We start from the raw sequence: 14,861 nt of genomic DNA, 5'->3' as shown, positions 1-14,861 counted from the left end.
AAAGAATCCCAGCTCCTGGGTAGTCAGTGGTTCCCTTGAGCATAAGGAGTTTGGATTGTTTTTACTCGTTTATTGGGAGGACAGGGTCAGCGGATGTTGACCATGAGTGACACCCTCTGTCACTGAACCAGTTGATCCCATTTGATTGACACATTTGTGTCTTTGGGTATGAGAACAGTCAAAATAGTCGTGAGTATTGATAACCTTTTGGAGAAGTTTCTTGATTTTTCTGTTGCTAGACTCATGTTCTCAGGCCACAAAGTGTATTATGGCTGACAAGCACTGTTCTCAACTCCCTTTGTCTAGCCTCTCTGTGTAATTTCCCTCACTGTCTGCTACATGCCTCTAGCCAGGCCACCTGCCTTCTAGGAACAGAAAGTAAAATGTAATCATGGGATTCTAGTTTGTATTTAGCACCTTTCCTTTTCCTTTTAAAAATAGCATCCTTTTTCCTCTGCCTGAGAAGAAGCTATAAACCATTTATACGTCCTTCCTTTCTTCCTTCCTTTAAGATGGTGTTACTTTATGTAACATATTACTCTGTGCAATGTGTCAACAATGAATCAAATTGCAGAACCTTGTCAGACAGCTACACCTGCTTAATCCGATGTTCAGCAAAGTGATTTCATGTAGACAATATTATCAATAGCAACATGTTCTGCCTTGTATCTATATATGGCAATTATATATATGTGTGTGTGCATATATGTATATATTTATTTATTTATCTAAGATTTACTTATTTTTATTGGAAAGACAGATATACAGAGAGAGGGAGATACAGAAAGAAAGATCTTCCATCTGCTGGTTCACTCCCAAGTGGCTGCAACAGTTGGAGCTGAGCTGATCCAAAGTCAGGAGCCAGGAGCTTCCTCTGAGTTCCCCGTGTGTGTAGGGTCCCAAGGCCTTAGGCCTTCCTTTGCTACCCTCCCAGGCCATTTTCAAGGCGCTGGATGGAGCAGCTGGGACATGAACTCGCGCTCACGTGGAATCCTAATGCACGCAAAGCGAGGACTTTAGCCACTAGATCATTATGCCAGTGTTCTGCCCTTAAAAAATATGTTTATTTATTTGGAAGGCAGGGTGGCCTAAAGAGATGGAGAGAAGGAGAGACAGATTTTTTTTTTTCATCTGTGGGATCGCTCCCCGGATGGCCACAATGGATGGGCTGGACCAGATTGAAGTGAAGAACTTGGAAACCCATCCAGACCTCCAGGGATGACAGGGGCTCAAGTACCTGGGCTGTCACCTGCTGTTTCCTGGTGCGTTAGAGAGCTTGATCAGAAACAGGATTCCAGGTACTCTGACATGGGATTTTGTGGTCAGAAATGGCTAATCGGCTGCACCACAATGCTGGTCCCATTATTATGTTTCTTGATGGGTTTTACTTTTTCTGTTTAACCTAGAAATAGTGTTGAAGGAGCTTTCTGATTACAAGACAGATCTTCAAGAGAGAAAATATGATTTCAGAAAGCTTTGTAGATGAATCAGTTAAGGTTCAGATACAGCATTTATCCCAGGCAATTAAGAAGAAAAGACTTCAATAAAGATTCTGCCTACAGAGTTGTGAGAAAGATCAAAGACCCAGAAATGGTTGCTGAGGCACCCAGAGTCCAGTGACACTCCCCTATGGAGTCATCATATCCTTAGGACTAAGGGACAAGAAGAAGAGGTGCTGACTAGAGAAGCTATTACATGATGGAAACACTACCCTGGTAGCATTAAAGCTACAAGGGGCAGCAAGAACTTTTCTGACTTCCTTCCTCTAGCTTCAGGTCTTCTGCTGCTGCCTCCCGAATGACTGAGCCCTATCTGAAGCCAGAGCCACAGGAGGCAGTCCGTAGGATCCCTGCACTCGAGAGGAGGGCAGAGAAGGGTGTTTTTGGTCTGGACTGGGGGCTTGAGTACATAGAGCAAAACTCAAGCAATAGCAATAGGTTATGGGGATTCAGTGATGACGATTGAATCCCCGTAACCTCCCAAAGGTCTCTTTAAAAAAGTAGTCATTGCCGATCTAGGAATCTGTGCTTATGACTCTTAACATTATCTTGCAATATTTTACATTTGAAGTTTTGATTTTCCATAGGTTCAGACAATCTAGTTTGGTAGAATGGAAAATACAGATGGAAATGCCTTCATTCTTCATTTTTAGTCCTTAACAAATAGCAAAAAATTGGATGGTTTCATTTCTTATGTTCCTGCTGGGAGAAGGGCCAAAGTATCTGGAGGTGCCAGTGCTACGGGTTAAAGAAGGAAATCAGTGTGACAGCTGGAGATAGCTTCCATAGAGTGCTCAAATGTCTGTAACCTCCTTTGCACACCCGTGAGTTCATTTCTGTGTGTTGACATTCTCTCTTGTAGGTGAGTGTTGCCTCTGATCCTGGCCGGCGAGTTCAACACAACATGCTCAGTCCATTTCATAGTCCTTTCCAGAGTCCATTTCGGAGTCCTATGCGTAGCCCATTTCGTAGCCCTTTCAAGAATTTTGGGCACCCAGGAGGAAGGACTATTGACTTTGATTGTGAAGATGATGAAATGAATCTAAATTGTTTCATCCTCATGTTTGACCTTCTCCTGAAGCAGGTAGCTGAAGCACGAGCTTCCTTTGGTTCAAAGGTGACATAGGAGGGGAAGCTGTGTATAGTCATTCTTTCCATGTGTTGGGCATCTTCACACATATGGTAGCGGTGCTGTACAATTCCAGATGTTTTGCAAACTCCTTTGGGGGCTTCCTAAAGGATCTGATAATGATTTCTGTGAATATTTACAATGATGTCAACGTAGGAGCTTGCATTTGGATTTTAGAAACACATCAGCATCATTAGAATTGGTTCTGGAGATTAAACTGGGTCAATAAATTGGGTTATGCTGTTGATGGGAAGGGCTAGGTAAACTTTCTAGTGATGAGGCTAATTTTTAGTCCATGTTATTGATTGATTTTGAAAATAATTGAAAGAAATTTTAAAACATTTTAAACAGAACGGTTTTTTCTAACTTATTTTGAAATAATTTCAGATTTGCAGAAATACTGCAAGAATAGTACAACGAATTTCTGAACACCCCTCCTCCAAATCTCCAGATATTCAGACTTCCTACACTCACTTCTTGCTCTCTGTCTTCCTCTGTATGTATATGCATACTTAAAGTTTATTTATTTTCATTTTATTTTAAAGGCAGAGAGACAGAGAGATAGGTCTTCCATCTGATGATTCACTCCCCAGTGCTCACAACAGCTGGGTCAGGCCAAAGCTAAAAGTCATACAGTTCAATCCAGTTCTCGAGTGTTGGTAGCAGAGACCCAAGGGCCCAAGCCATCATCATCTGCTACATCCCAGCTGTGCATCGACAGGGAGCTGTAATCAGAAACAGCTCTGGGACTTCCATGTAGAGTGAGGGTGTCCCAAATGGAATCTTAACTGCTGTGCTAGGCATCTACCGAATGCATACATTTTGAAGTGAATCATTTGAGAGTAATCTGCAAACACGATATTTATCCCTACACAGTCCAGGTTGTATTTGTATAAAAAATAAGGACGTCGTCTTACACACTCACAGAACACATATCACAAATCTCATCAGAGTCATAGAACATCTAAAATCAGAGAACTCGTATCATTATGTCATTGTTTTGTAATATTAGTTTTTGAAAATTGATTTAATAATAATATCACCTTTTTGCTACAGGAGTAATGAGAATCGTCTTCAGCCCAGCCTAGTGTCTCAGTCTTTGGTTCTAATTCATATCCTTGACACTTTTAGAGAGTGCTGCCCAGTTCTTTTATAGAATGTCTCTCAATTTGTGCTGCTGTTTCTTATGAACTAGTTTGAGTTAGACATTTCTGGCAGGAAGAACACAGATGTGATAAGTCCTTTATGGTACATTGTATCAGGAGATATAAAATTCAACAGCCTCATTGCTGGTGATGACGACTTTAGTGTCTTGCTTAAGGTGATTTCTGCCAGGTTTCTCTAATGCAAAGTCGCTACGGTCAGCTCGCTGTGTCCATGGGTTCTGTATTCACAGATTCAACCAATCAAGGAATGGAAACATTTGAAAAAAATTGTGTCCAGATTTTTTTTTGGTCATTGTTCCCTAAGCAATACTGCAGTAACCACTGTTTGCCTTGTATTAGTTTTTACAGGTAAGCTAGATATGATTGAAAGTATTTCAGAGGAGGGGCATGGTTTATATGAAAATAATGCCATTTTATCTGTTTTTAAAGATTCATTTTTGTCATTTGGGACATAGAATTACAAAGAGGGGGAAGGCAAGACAGAGAGTGAGAGAGATTTTTCTATCTGCTGGTTCAATACCCAAATGGTCGTAGTGGTTGAGCATGACCTGGACCAAAAGCCTGGAATTTCATCTGGGTCTCCAACATGGGTGGCAGGGACCCAAGCACCTGGGCCATCTTCTGGGTTTTCCACATGCATTAGTGGCAAGCCCAGTTGGAAGTGGAGAAGCCAAGACTCAAACCAACACTCATATATGGAATTGCCAGCACTGCAGTCAGTGGCCTTGGTGGTCACAAGGCTGACCCCAAGTTAGTGCCATTTTATATAAAGGACTTGTGGGTCTGCAGGAGCATGGAGGGGGCTGTGCGGAGGCCTGGAGTCAGCCTTTCACAGACACTGAGAGATTACAGTATTGTTCCTTTTGTAATTAACAAGTAACTTGCAGGAAATACTTTAAATTGATGAAACTCCTTATATTGTATCAGAATTTTATCTACTAGTTCTGGCATCAAGGGATAATTCACACCTAAATCATTGTTAATGTTGGTGCCTGCCAAATAATTCTTTTTAAAAATATTTATTTATTTAACTTGAAAGCATTGCAGAGAGAGAGACACAAAGAGAGAGAGAGAGAGAGAGAGAGAGAGAGTATCTTCCATCCATTGGTTCTCTCCCCAAGTGACCCCATTAGGGCTGGTCCAAAGCTGGAAACCAGGAGCTTGTTCTGAGTCTCCCATGCAGATGCAGGGGCCCAAGGACTTGAGCCATGCTCCACTGCTCTCTCAGGCCTTTAGCAAGCAGCTGGATCAGGAAATGGAGCAGCCAGGATTTGAGTCAGTGCACATATGGGATGCCAGTGCTGCAGGTGGAGCCACTGTGCCAGCCTCAATAACAATTTTCTAATTCCCTAATTTCTTCTAACTTCATTAGCTGATAGTCTAAGAGGGGAGAGAGTTTGTTTATTTCTCTGCTTGTCTTCCCATGCACCTGTGGACCTTGACTTAGTGGGCTGTCCCCTGTTACTAGGATTAGTTGATTTGATGCTCGTAGTGTGGAGTATCTGGCCAGTGGTCGTCCCTGCAGAGTGACCACTGCACTGCTTTGACATGGCTGCAAGCTCTCGGAGCACTTTCCTAATTTCTGGTAGGAAAAGATGTTCCGGGCTCTTATTTTCCTAGTGTCTTCCCAGGGATTATCCATGGTTCCTTTTAATGGAAAATGATGTTTTAGAAACCAAGATCTGTCTGCTAGGCGAGGAGAAGCCTTTTAAGAAATGTGTCAAATCTCATGAAGTGAGGAGTTTGAAAACTAACTCTGTAAAAGTCCTAAAGTAATTGCTGATGCTTTGACTCACTGGAAGAATCTGTGGCAAGCAAGGTATACTGATAGTCTTGAATGCTAACATCTTCTTAAAACAATTTAAAAACGTGTTCAGTTAGGAAAGTTGTCCCCAAGTCAAATACCAGTGAAATATTGGACACAAGGACCAAACTCCTTCTTCTTTTTTTTTTTTTGTCCTTTTTTTTTTTTTTTTTGGCTTCCAGATGGAATTACAAGATGATGGAATCACGATGGGTTTAGAGCACAACTTGTCAAAGGACATCATTTCTATCATAAACAATGTCTTCCAAGCCCCTTGGGGGGGCTCTCATACCTGTCAGAAGGATGAAAAAGCGGTCGAGTGTAACCTCTGTCAGTTGAGTATTCTCTGCTATCAGCTTGCTTGTGAACTCCTGGAGAGACTAGCTCCCAAAGAAGAGAGCCGGCTGGTGGTAAGTGTTGAAGAATTGCAATGTGCATGTGTAACAGTGATGAAGTCTGTGGGAGCTGCTGCAGTGGAGTCACTTGCTCCAGTATTTTATGCCTGACTCTGTGTTGGAAGAAAGTTTGCCCTGTGGCTCTGTCAACTCAGGCTCCTGCTCTTAGGTGGCTTGAGTTAGGTTTGTAATGTCCTCAGTCCTGCAGTGTTTATGCATGCAAAAATTCCTGTTATCTTTACAACAACTTGGATCACAGTATCGTCTTACAAGATTTAAATACCAGTAAGTACTATAGGATACACATACAAATCTTAAGTAAATTTTTGCAAATTGCGCGTGGACACTGAGAATTCCAAGGGGGCTTCAGTTTGGAAAACCCATCAACTTCCTTGGCAGTCAGAAGTTCTCATTCCTTTTTTCTTATTACTTCTTTCCCACTCAGCTTTCCCAGAAAATTGTCTGAAGTGAAACAGATAATATATGCCATATTTTACCTACTTCAGATATTGGCTTTTCTTTGTCTTACATAAAGAAGAAGCTAGGCACACACATCCCTGAAATACTCTGATACCATCACAGTAGGTGAACTTGAATTATCTGAGTCAGTGGCCAGGGCAATTATAGGAATACGGGGAAGGGACAGTAGAGCTAGCTTGAAGGTGTGTTGGGACAGGAAGGCCAGCTGAGCTCTTCCCTGAATGAGGAGTGAATGAAAAGAAGTGGAGGGAAGAGGCCGTCGGACCCAGAACTCTCTCTGTATAGATGATGGAAGAGGAGGATGTACTCAGAAAAGTTTAAGTGGCTCCATGTGACTAAGGCCGCGAAAAGGACCAGAAGGTAGTGAAAGTTCAGTTTGGAAAGGTGTACCCAATTTTGTATTCACAAAATGAGTTAGTTTGGGTTCTGACTATGTCTCAATGAGGGAATTCTGAAAAACTTTCAGCAGAGAGATGAGTTCCACCAATTGGAGAAACATACAGTGCAAGTGGAGTAGATAGACTAAAAGGGTTGAATGAGCAGGGTCAAGTATAAGAGCTAGTCCAGTGACCCAGGGATGAATTTAGGCGGGCCACCCCCGTGGAGTGGCAGTGCTCATGGAGAAGGGGTCAGTCTGGAAGATACTGTAGGAAGGAGACTCAATAGCACCTCAGGTCTTGACAATGTGTTGGTGTAAAAAGACAGTAACTTTTTTTTTTCTCTTGGGAGCTGGAGTTGATAATGTTGCCATTTACAGATGATGTTACTGCAATTGTAAAAGATTGGTTTTTTTTGGAAGTGGATTGTATGGTGATCATATTTGGACATAGTGAGTTGGGGTGCCTTTTAGGCATTCAAGTGGAAACCTCACAAGAACGATCAGAAGGAGACAAACATTTGGAGTCCATGGTCATGTTATGGTAGGATGTGTGCAGGAAAAGGGGGAGAGAGCAAAGGCTAGAATTCTGGGAAGTGCCCATGTAATAGGGAAGAAGGGGGAAGAGGTCAGAACTAAATTGATCACAGCCAAGATGCAGAGGAATACCGAGTAGCTCAGAAACCAAGGCGAGCTGGGCTCTAGGGGTGATCATTTTGAAATGACCAAGGCTGTCAGTCATGCCAGATTCAGAAGTGAGGAGAGAGGCAGGACTGAGAAGTGCCCTGGGGATCCTGACATTGGGGTTTGTGTTTGGTGCCCTGGGGAGGGAGGAGACTGGGAAGGAACTGAGGCTGGTCCCAGGCATCAGTTGTTTGAGAACAAACTCAGCTGAGGAAGTGGCCACAGGCAGCGGGGGTGATAAGTCAGGGTGAGGGTCTCTTGAACCCTGTCCTCTGCCTCCAATACTGACACCACCCCATGAACAGGACAGGATCAGGCGGGAAGGTAGGGAAACCGAGTCACCAAAACAAACCCCACCGTGCTTTCTGAAACTGTGTGGATGGAAAACAGAAGGTGACCTGACTGCTGGTTCCAGAAGCCGGGGAGTCCAAGGGTACTGTGCCAACACGGGCTCGGCTTCTCATGAGGGCCTTCCCCGGGAGGCTTTGGAGGTTTGTCCTGTGCTTCATACATACTTGGAGATGAAGCTCAGAGATCCATCTTCCTCTCTCAAGTCCATCCTTACAGGAGGCCTGTGCCGTAGCACACTGGTCCCTGCGGTGTGTCCTGGCCACCTGAACTGTTCTGTTGTCAGCGGAAGTACAGGACGAGAGTCCGGGGCAACCGAGCATTTGTTCCTGAATGATCCCAGCACTGGGCCAGAGCGACCAGCGAAGGCGTTCAGAGCTCTCCCAGCCACAGGGCTGGCCTGCCCTGCTTTCCTTCTGCCTCGGGTCTTCTTGTATCCCCTTGGTCTTTGTCCCCTGCTCTCTTTGAGCTGACCCTCAAGTCATGCTTGAAAAAATGTTTACTGTTTAAAACAGTCACCAGAAGAGGACATTTTTAAAGGAGGATGTTTGAAGATGGAGTCTAAGAGGAAAGGTAGAATAAGACAAACTGCATGCCTTGAATAGCAGTTTTCTTTCTCCCCCTGGTGCCCGACAACCACTGTTTCACATTGTTTTTTGGGTGTGACAACTGTAGATACTCATATAGTGGTGACCCTCTGGGGACTGGCTCATTTCACTGAGCAAAACATCCCCCAGGCTTATCCGTGCTGTAGTCTGAACCAGAATCTCCTTCCTTTTGAAGACTGAGTAACATGCCACTGTGTGTGTAGACCACGCACTGTTGTCCACCCACCTGCTGGCCACTGTGTGTGTGTAGACCACGCACTGTTGTCCACCCACCTGCTGATGAGCACTTGTTATCCTGTGGGATAGTAATTTCTTGCTGTTCAAAGTCCGGCTTCCCTGGATGGCCAATATTTGTATTTTAATGTATCTCCAGGACTCTCTTGTTCCTCCTTCCTTTCTCAATTCTGTTACTGAACAAAATGTGCATGTGTGGGAGTCACTTGGTGAGTGGGACATGGGTGCTAGGGATTAGAGTGGAGGTGAGAAAGCACCCGTGGGAAGATCCAACTACGTTGTGTTTTCCCACATTGCTTCAGTTGAAAGCAAATGTGGCAGCCCCCGCTGAGAGAGACTGGCTCTCAGTGGGCTGGCAGTGAGTTCAGGGCTTCTGCGAGGTGGCCCCCCTGCCTTCTTCTGGCCCAGATGGGGCCAGGGGCAGAGCAGGAAGGTCCTGGTCTCTGTGGATCTGAGCCCGACGGCTTGTGTCCCTCGAGGGCTGCTCATCTGGCTGCTTGTTGCATCTATTTCAGGAACCCACAGACAGCCTTGAAGACAGTCTCCTCTCTTCCAGACCAGAGTTCATCGTAGGCCCTGAAGGAGAGGAGGAGGAGAACCCTACAGGCAGGCACGGGGAGAACCCGGGCAGCCGCGCCGCACCCACGGAACCTGCTGGTAGGTGGGCAGCCCCCGCCTCTCCAACGCTGCGGCCGGGCCTCAGGTTCTGAACCCTGGCTGCTTAGGTACAAATGGACTCAGGCAACTTCAGACTGGGCTTCCTCAGAATGTCCTGGTGCCACCCAGCCGCTCTGGGGGTGGAGACACTGCTTCCCACATGTGTTTCTGGCAGCAGAGGTGTTTCATAGATGCCAACCCATCGTGTTGGCGTAGGAAACATCACCACCCCACCTGCCCAGCCTTGTGTTCTCGCTGAAGAAAGAGGTGGCTATGAGGGGAGGCTGCATGGGCTTTGGGCAAGGGTGCTTTAGGTCTCACCAACTGCATGGGACTATAACCACGGTGGGGCATTCTGGGCTGGAGCAGCGTAACTGGTGTTCATGCTGTCCTGTGGGACACAATTAGAAACTCTGTTGACTTTTCACCCGTAGTCTGTGTTCCTTGTTGCTCACAGCCGGGATCCTACCTTCAGACATGGGTCCCAAGCTGTGCTGTCAGAAAACCAAGGGGTGCTCCTTGGATGGGACACTGTCCAGTTCAGTGACCTCCCCTCCTGCCTGAGCGGTTCCCTTTTCTGCATTTAGAAGCCTGACACCTGTTAGAGTGATCACTTCTATCTGCTACTGAATAAACTCACCTGAGACAAAGCAGAGCCAAGTGCCACTGGGTGGGAGATTCCATGGTCAGCTGTTGAATATGTAGACCCAGCAGGTTTGGCTGCCACTGATCCTCGACAAGCCCAGAACATACAGTGTTGATGTGAAGGCAGTTTAGCCTCACTCTTAAATGAGGTTCACGTGTGAGTCACCTCCTCTGGCGCACCTCCTAGACAGTAAGTGTGCTGCCATTCCCACTGTGGAGGGTTTCGGGGCTTCTCATAGCAGGAGAACACCTCCAGTCATTGTACTCAGCTGAAGATGCTCAACTTCTCCAAAACACTCCCCAGCCTGTTACCCAGGCCTATTGTGTAAGTCTGTGAGCTCAGCCCTCTGTAGTTGCCAATGTGACCTGAGTACCTCTCTTCTTTTTATGAATTTGTTTACTTGAAAGACAGAGTTAGAGAGAAAGAGACATTCCATCCACTGGCACAGCCCCACAACTGGCCCTAGTAACTGAGGTTGCCAGAAACCTGGAATTCTATCTAGTCTCCTATGTTGGTGGTCTGAGCACTTGGATCATCTTCCACTGCTTTCCAAGGCATGTCAGCAGGGAGGGAGCTGCATTCGAGTTGGAGCAGCCAGGACTCACACAGGCACTCAGATGGGATGCTGCTGTCACAAATGCTGGTTTAACTCACTGTGCCACAGTGCCAACCCCTGAATACCTCTCTTTAATACTTGTGTTGCTCTCTTTCTCTAAGCAAAGTGTGTTCCAGTCAAGCTCCAGGGCTTAGGAAGCAGCAGAACTGGTGACCCACAGGAGTGTGGGGCTGGCTGGGATGCCCCAAGGGGCTAAAGATGTCTGAATTATAGGCCAGGTGCAGTAGCCTAGCAGCTAAAGTCCTCGCCTTGCATGTGCTAGGATCCCATATGGGCGCCAGTTCTAATCTTGACGGCCCTACTTCCTGTCTAGCTCCCTGCAAACAGCCTGGGAGGACAGTGGAGAATGGTCTAAAGCCTTGGGACCCTGCACCCACATGGGAGACTCCGAAGAAGCTTCTGGCTCCTGGCTTCGGATCAGCTCAGCTCAGGCCATTGCGGCCACTTGGGGAAGAGAGCCAACGGATGAAAGATCTTCCTCTCTGTCTTCTGTCTCTCCTCCATCTATATATCGGACTTTCCAATAAAAATAAGTCTTAAAAAAAAGACATCTGAATTTTATATGGATTGTCCAGCAAAAAATAGAGCCTTAGAGTCCTACCTTCAAAAAGTTTTGTGGAAGGGCTGTTTGTTGATTTGGAGAATAAATACAAATATTACACACTTTAAGATACATCCTTCATTTTTCAGTTGATGAAGGGTGGAGAAAAGGAGTTTCATTAACCTTTGTGTAATTATTTCTTGACAGCAATAAAGAATGACACTGAAAGAAAATTTTGCTACCAGCAACTTCCTGTAACGTTGAGACTAATCTATACCATTTTCCAGGTATAATGTCTGAAATCTTTGACTATTTGGTTTGGTGGCATTCATGCTTTGGATCTCCCATTAACTGTGTGATTCTTTGCATAGGAAATGGCTAAGTTTGAAGAGCCAGACATTCTTTTTAATATGCTCAGTTGCCTGAAGATCCTCTGCTTGCATGGAGAGTGTCTATACATTGCTAGGAAAGACCACCCCCAGTTTCTGGCCTACATTCAGGACCACATGTTGATTGCAAGGTATGTTTTTCTTATATTTTGCTTTAGGCTGTAGTCATGAAAGAATGTTACATTGAGTCTTACTAGTGCATTTGGTTTGTTTTTCTTAGCCAAGATAGCTTCATTATCATACAGGGATGTAAGTATACAAATGAGAACATATAATGCTCATTTGCTAAATATTATAGGAATAAAAAAGGTAAAACAAAGATTATTTTAGAGCTTTTGATTGTTAGGTGGCTTAAGAATACAGCATATTGTAGACAAATGTCAACAGCTAATAAGTCAACAATTACTTGGGATAATTAAATAAGGGTTTAGTTTTTTTCCCTGCAGAAAATAGAGCTGCTAATAGACAATATAAAGTCCTTCCCTATATGATCTAGTAAGTTATATTTTAGAGACTGCTAAAGCATTTGAGAACACTAATGAAATATTGCCCCAGATTAACAGTACTTTTCTACCTAGGAACCTTGAAGTAACTAATAGCAGTCTTTCTGAAAGTAAGTTAGAAAAATATTATCCTCATTTTAATTTGTAAGAGAGTGAGTTGAGTAATGTTAACTTAATAACAAAGCCAAGTTGAGGTTCTGTTGGTCTTTGCTAGTTTTGTTCATTTATTTACTTTAATACATATAATCAGGACTTTCTGCATATGATATTATTTCAGGAACCTTGGGAATTTGCAGTGTAGTTTGGAAGGTGATGAATATTATACAGGCAGAAGGGGCCATCGAAGCTGTTACTCAGATTGGCCCACCTTCATAGTACTCTCCACGCAGAAGGTCTTGGGTTTCTAAGATGCATGGTTACCCTGTGCCTTCATAAGTCATTGTTAGTCCCCAGAGAATGTAACCAGTGACTTTCTGTTTGCAGTGATAAGGTGGGAGAACTGAAAAGAGCAAGGCTGTGGGGCAGACACCGTTTGAATGATGGATTTTTATTGCCTGAGAAGTAGAGGGCCTTTGGTTGGACAGTGAGCATGTCAGGAGCAAACAGATAGCAGAGTTGGCAAGAAGGGGCCAAAATGTGCTTAGGAGGGACCATGGTTAGTTTTTTTTTGCTACAGGTTGTGGTTTTAGAGGAGTCCTGGAATATGATACTGGAGAACTAGCTTTAGGATTCACGCAAGGCGACTTGGAGAGGAGGACCTTATTGAACCATGTGTGAAAATCAGATGTGGACAGGGTCAGAGTTGTGTTTTGCTAGGAAAAGGGTGGAGGAAAGAGAGACCCTTGGGCACTGCCATGTTTTGGGCCAGGCAAAGAGGACATTGTGGGGGCTTTAGGAATGTGGATACCTGTTCTGTGCTAGATGAAGAGAAATGCCAGACATGTATAAAACTGGGAGTGGACCTCCAGGACTGTTCGGACAAAATGTGAACATCATCGCAGCCTGGGGGGAAAGGTTAGAGGAGAGGCTGGAAGAAAGGACCAGATGGTAAAGTCCAGCCTGGGAAGGCAGGAGAGCGTGCAGCTGCTAACAAAAGGGTATTTGCCTCAATTAGACTAAGTGGCAGCAGGCAGGGCCCCTGTCCTCGCCCTGCTTCCTGGGACTTAATGTGGTACCATAACTGGCTCCACGTTTTGAGCACTTCTGTTGCTAATGGCTGGTTGGGATTAGGCCCTTGTTTGTTCATGTGCATTCAGGTAAAGTATTCAGGGTTTGGAAATTATTCTCTTGTTTCTCTGGTTCTGGAATGTCATCTGAGAAGTAAAGCCCCCGGTGACCTGTGCCCGCCTGTGTTCTCTGTAAGGAGTTGCTTTGTGGGTGGTTCTTGGCATCTTTGAACTGTGTTTTATGAGCTTTTCAGTCTCACAAGCTGATTCTGATATTAATCATGAAACCAAACAGGACACAAGCTAACCAATAGTAAACAAGAACAAAACAAGCAAAAACATTTCTTAAATAAATTTTTTTTAGATTTTATTTTATTTTAATAACAAAGTTAGCAGAGAAGAGGAGAGATAGAGAGGAAGTGGAGCTGTCGGGATTAGAACTGATGACCATATGGGATCCCGGTGCATTCAAGGTGAGGCCCTTAGCTACTAGGCCACGCCGCCAAGCCCAATTTTTTAAATTTTTTAAATAATTGACCAAAGATTTTGAAACCAGTACTACTAAAATGTGCCCAGATCATAGTGGAATCTGTGAGATTGAGTTAAGTCTGCTGAGGTGTAAAATACTTCCCAGGAAGGGCTGGCGCAGTGGTAAAGCAGGTTAATCCTCTGATGCAGCACTCTGTATGTGTGCTCCTTTAAATCCTGGCTGTTCCACTTCAGATCCAGCTCCCTGCTAATGGCCTGGGGAAGCAGTGGAGGATGGCCCAACTTCTTGGGCCCCTGCATCCATGTGGAAGACCTGAGAGAAATTTCTGGCTCCCAGTTTCAGACTAGCCCAGCTCTGGCCATTGCAGCCATTTAGGGAGTGAACCAACAGGAGGAAGATCTTACACTGTGCTTCTTCTCCTCTCTGACTTTCAAGTAAAATAAACAGATTTAAAAAAAAAAATAGAATCCTCAACCAAAACATTATCAGATCTCTCTCTCTCTCTCTCTCTCTCTCCCCTCCACCCCTCTTCCCACTGCCCTCTTCATCACTTGGACCAGTTACTGCTGGCTTCTTAGATGGAAGTACATGCTGACTGGTTAGTTCAGTGTTGGCTTTCTTCCAGAGGGATGTCAGTAGGGCCGTTGATAGCCCTGGATGGACACTGCCCTCTGTTGCTGAGATTTAAGAAGGAGAGAGAGAGACCTGTTTCCCCTAGTCCATACCAGTCCCTGGGAAAGGGCTTTTGGCATGCCCAAGCAGGCAGCACATGCCCACTCCTGGACTAATCACTCCCCAGGGCAATTATGTTCTTTGATCAATCTATATTTTTTGTTCTCCCTTGTGAGAAGGAAGGTGGGGGAGTTTGACTGACAGCATTGTCAGTTGACCAAGATGCTGGTAATAATAGACAAGGAGTTGCTCTTTGCCCTAATAAAAGGAAAATGCCTGCCAGGCAGACAGAACCAGAACTTCCAAGATATTCACTATCAGAAAAAAAAATGTAAAGAGTCACTTATCCTATTGTGGTGACATGTCTAATATTAGTTTGATATGTTCTTAAGTCACTTGGGTTTTATACAGCTGATTTTATGAGATCTAGGTTCACTGTATTAAGTGGTGTTTGTCTG

The 14,861-nt window shown here is 44.6% G+C and overlaps 1 protein-coding gene across 5 annotated transcripts in view; it reads left to right on the top strand.

Moving 5' to 3' along the window:
• Positions 1-14,861, top strand: part of UNC79 (unc-79 homolog, NALCN channel complex subunit) — a 210,975-nt gene that overhangs the window by 102,760 nt on the left and 93,354 nt on the right. For all 5 annotated transcript variants that reach the window (XM_040975119.1, XM_040975118.1, XM_040975121.1 and 2 more), the window contains 5 exons: positions 2,362-2,583; positions 5,781-6,008; positions 9,239-9,380; positions 11,391-11,470; positions 11,555-11,703. In XM_040975119.1, coding sequence (XP_040831053.1) covers positions 2,362-2,583; positions 5,781-6,008; positions 9,239-9,380; positions 11,391-11,470; positions 11,555-11,703 — 821 coding nt within the window. The remainder of the gene's footprint in view (positions 1-2,361; positions 2,584-5,780; positions 6,009-9,238; positions 9,381-11,390; positions 11,471-11,554; positions 11,704-14,861) is intronic.

This window comes from Ochotona curzoniae, unplaced genomic scaffold (assembly GCF_017591425.1).
Source record: "Ochotona curzoniae isolate NIBS_2020 unplaced genomic scaffold, NIBS_Ocur_1.0 contig_2688, whole genome shotgun sequence".
NCBI lineage: Eukaryota > Metazoa > Chordata > Mammalia > Lagomorpha > Ochotonidae > Ochotona > Ochotona curzoniae.
This window is presented reverse-complemented; position numbering and strand designations above follow the sequence as displayed.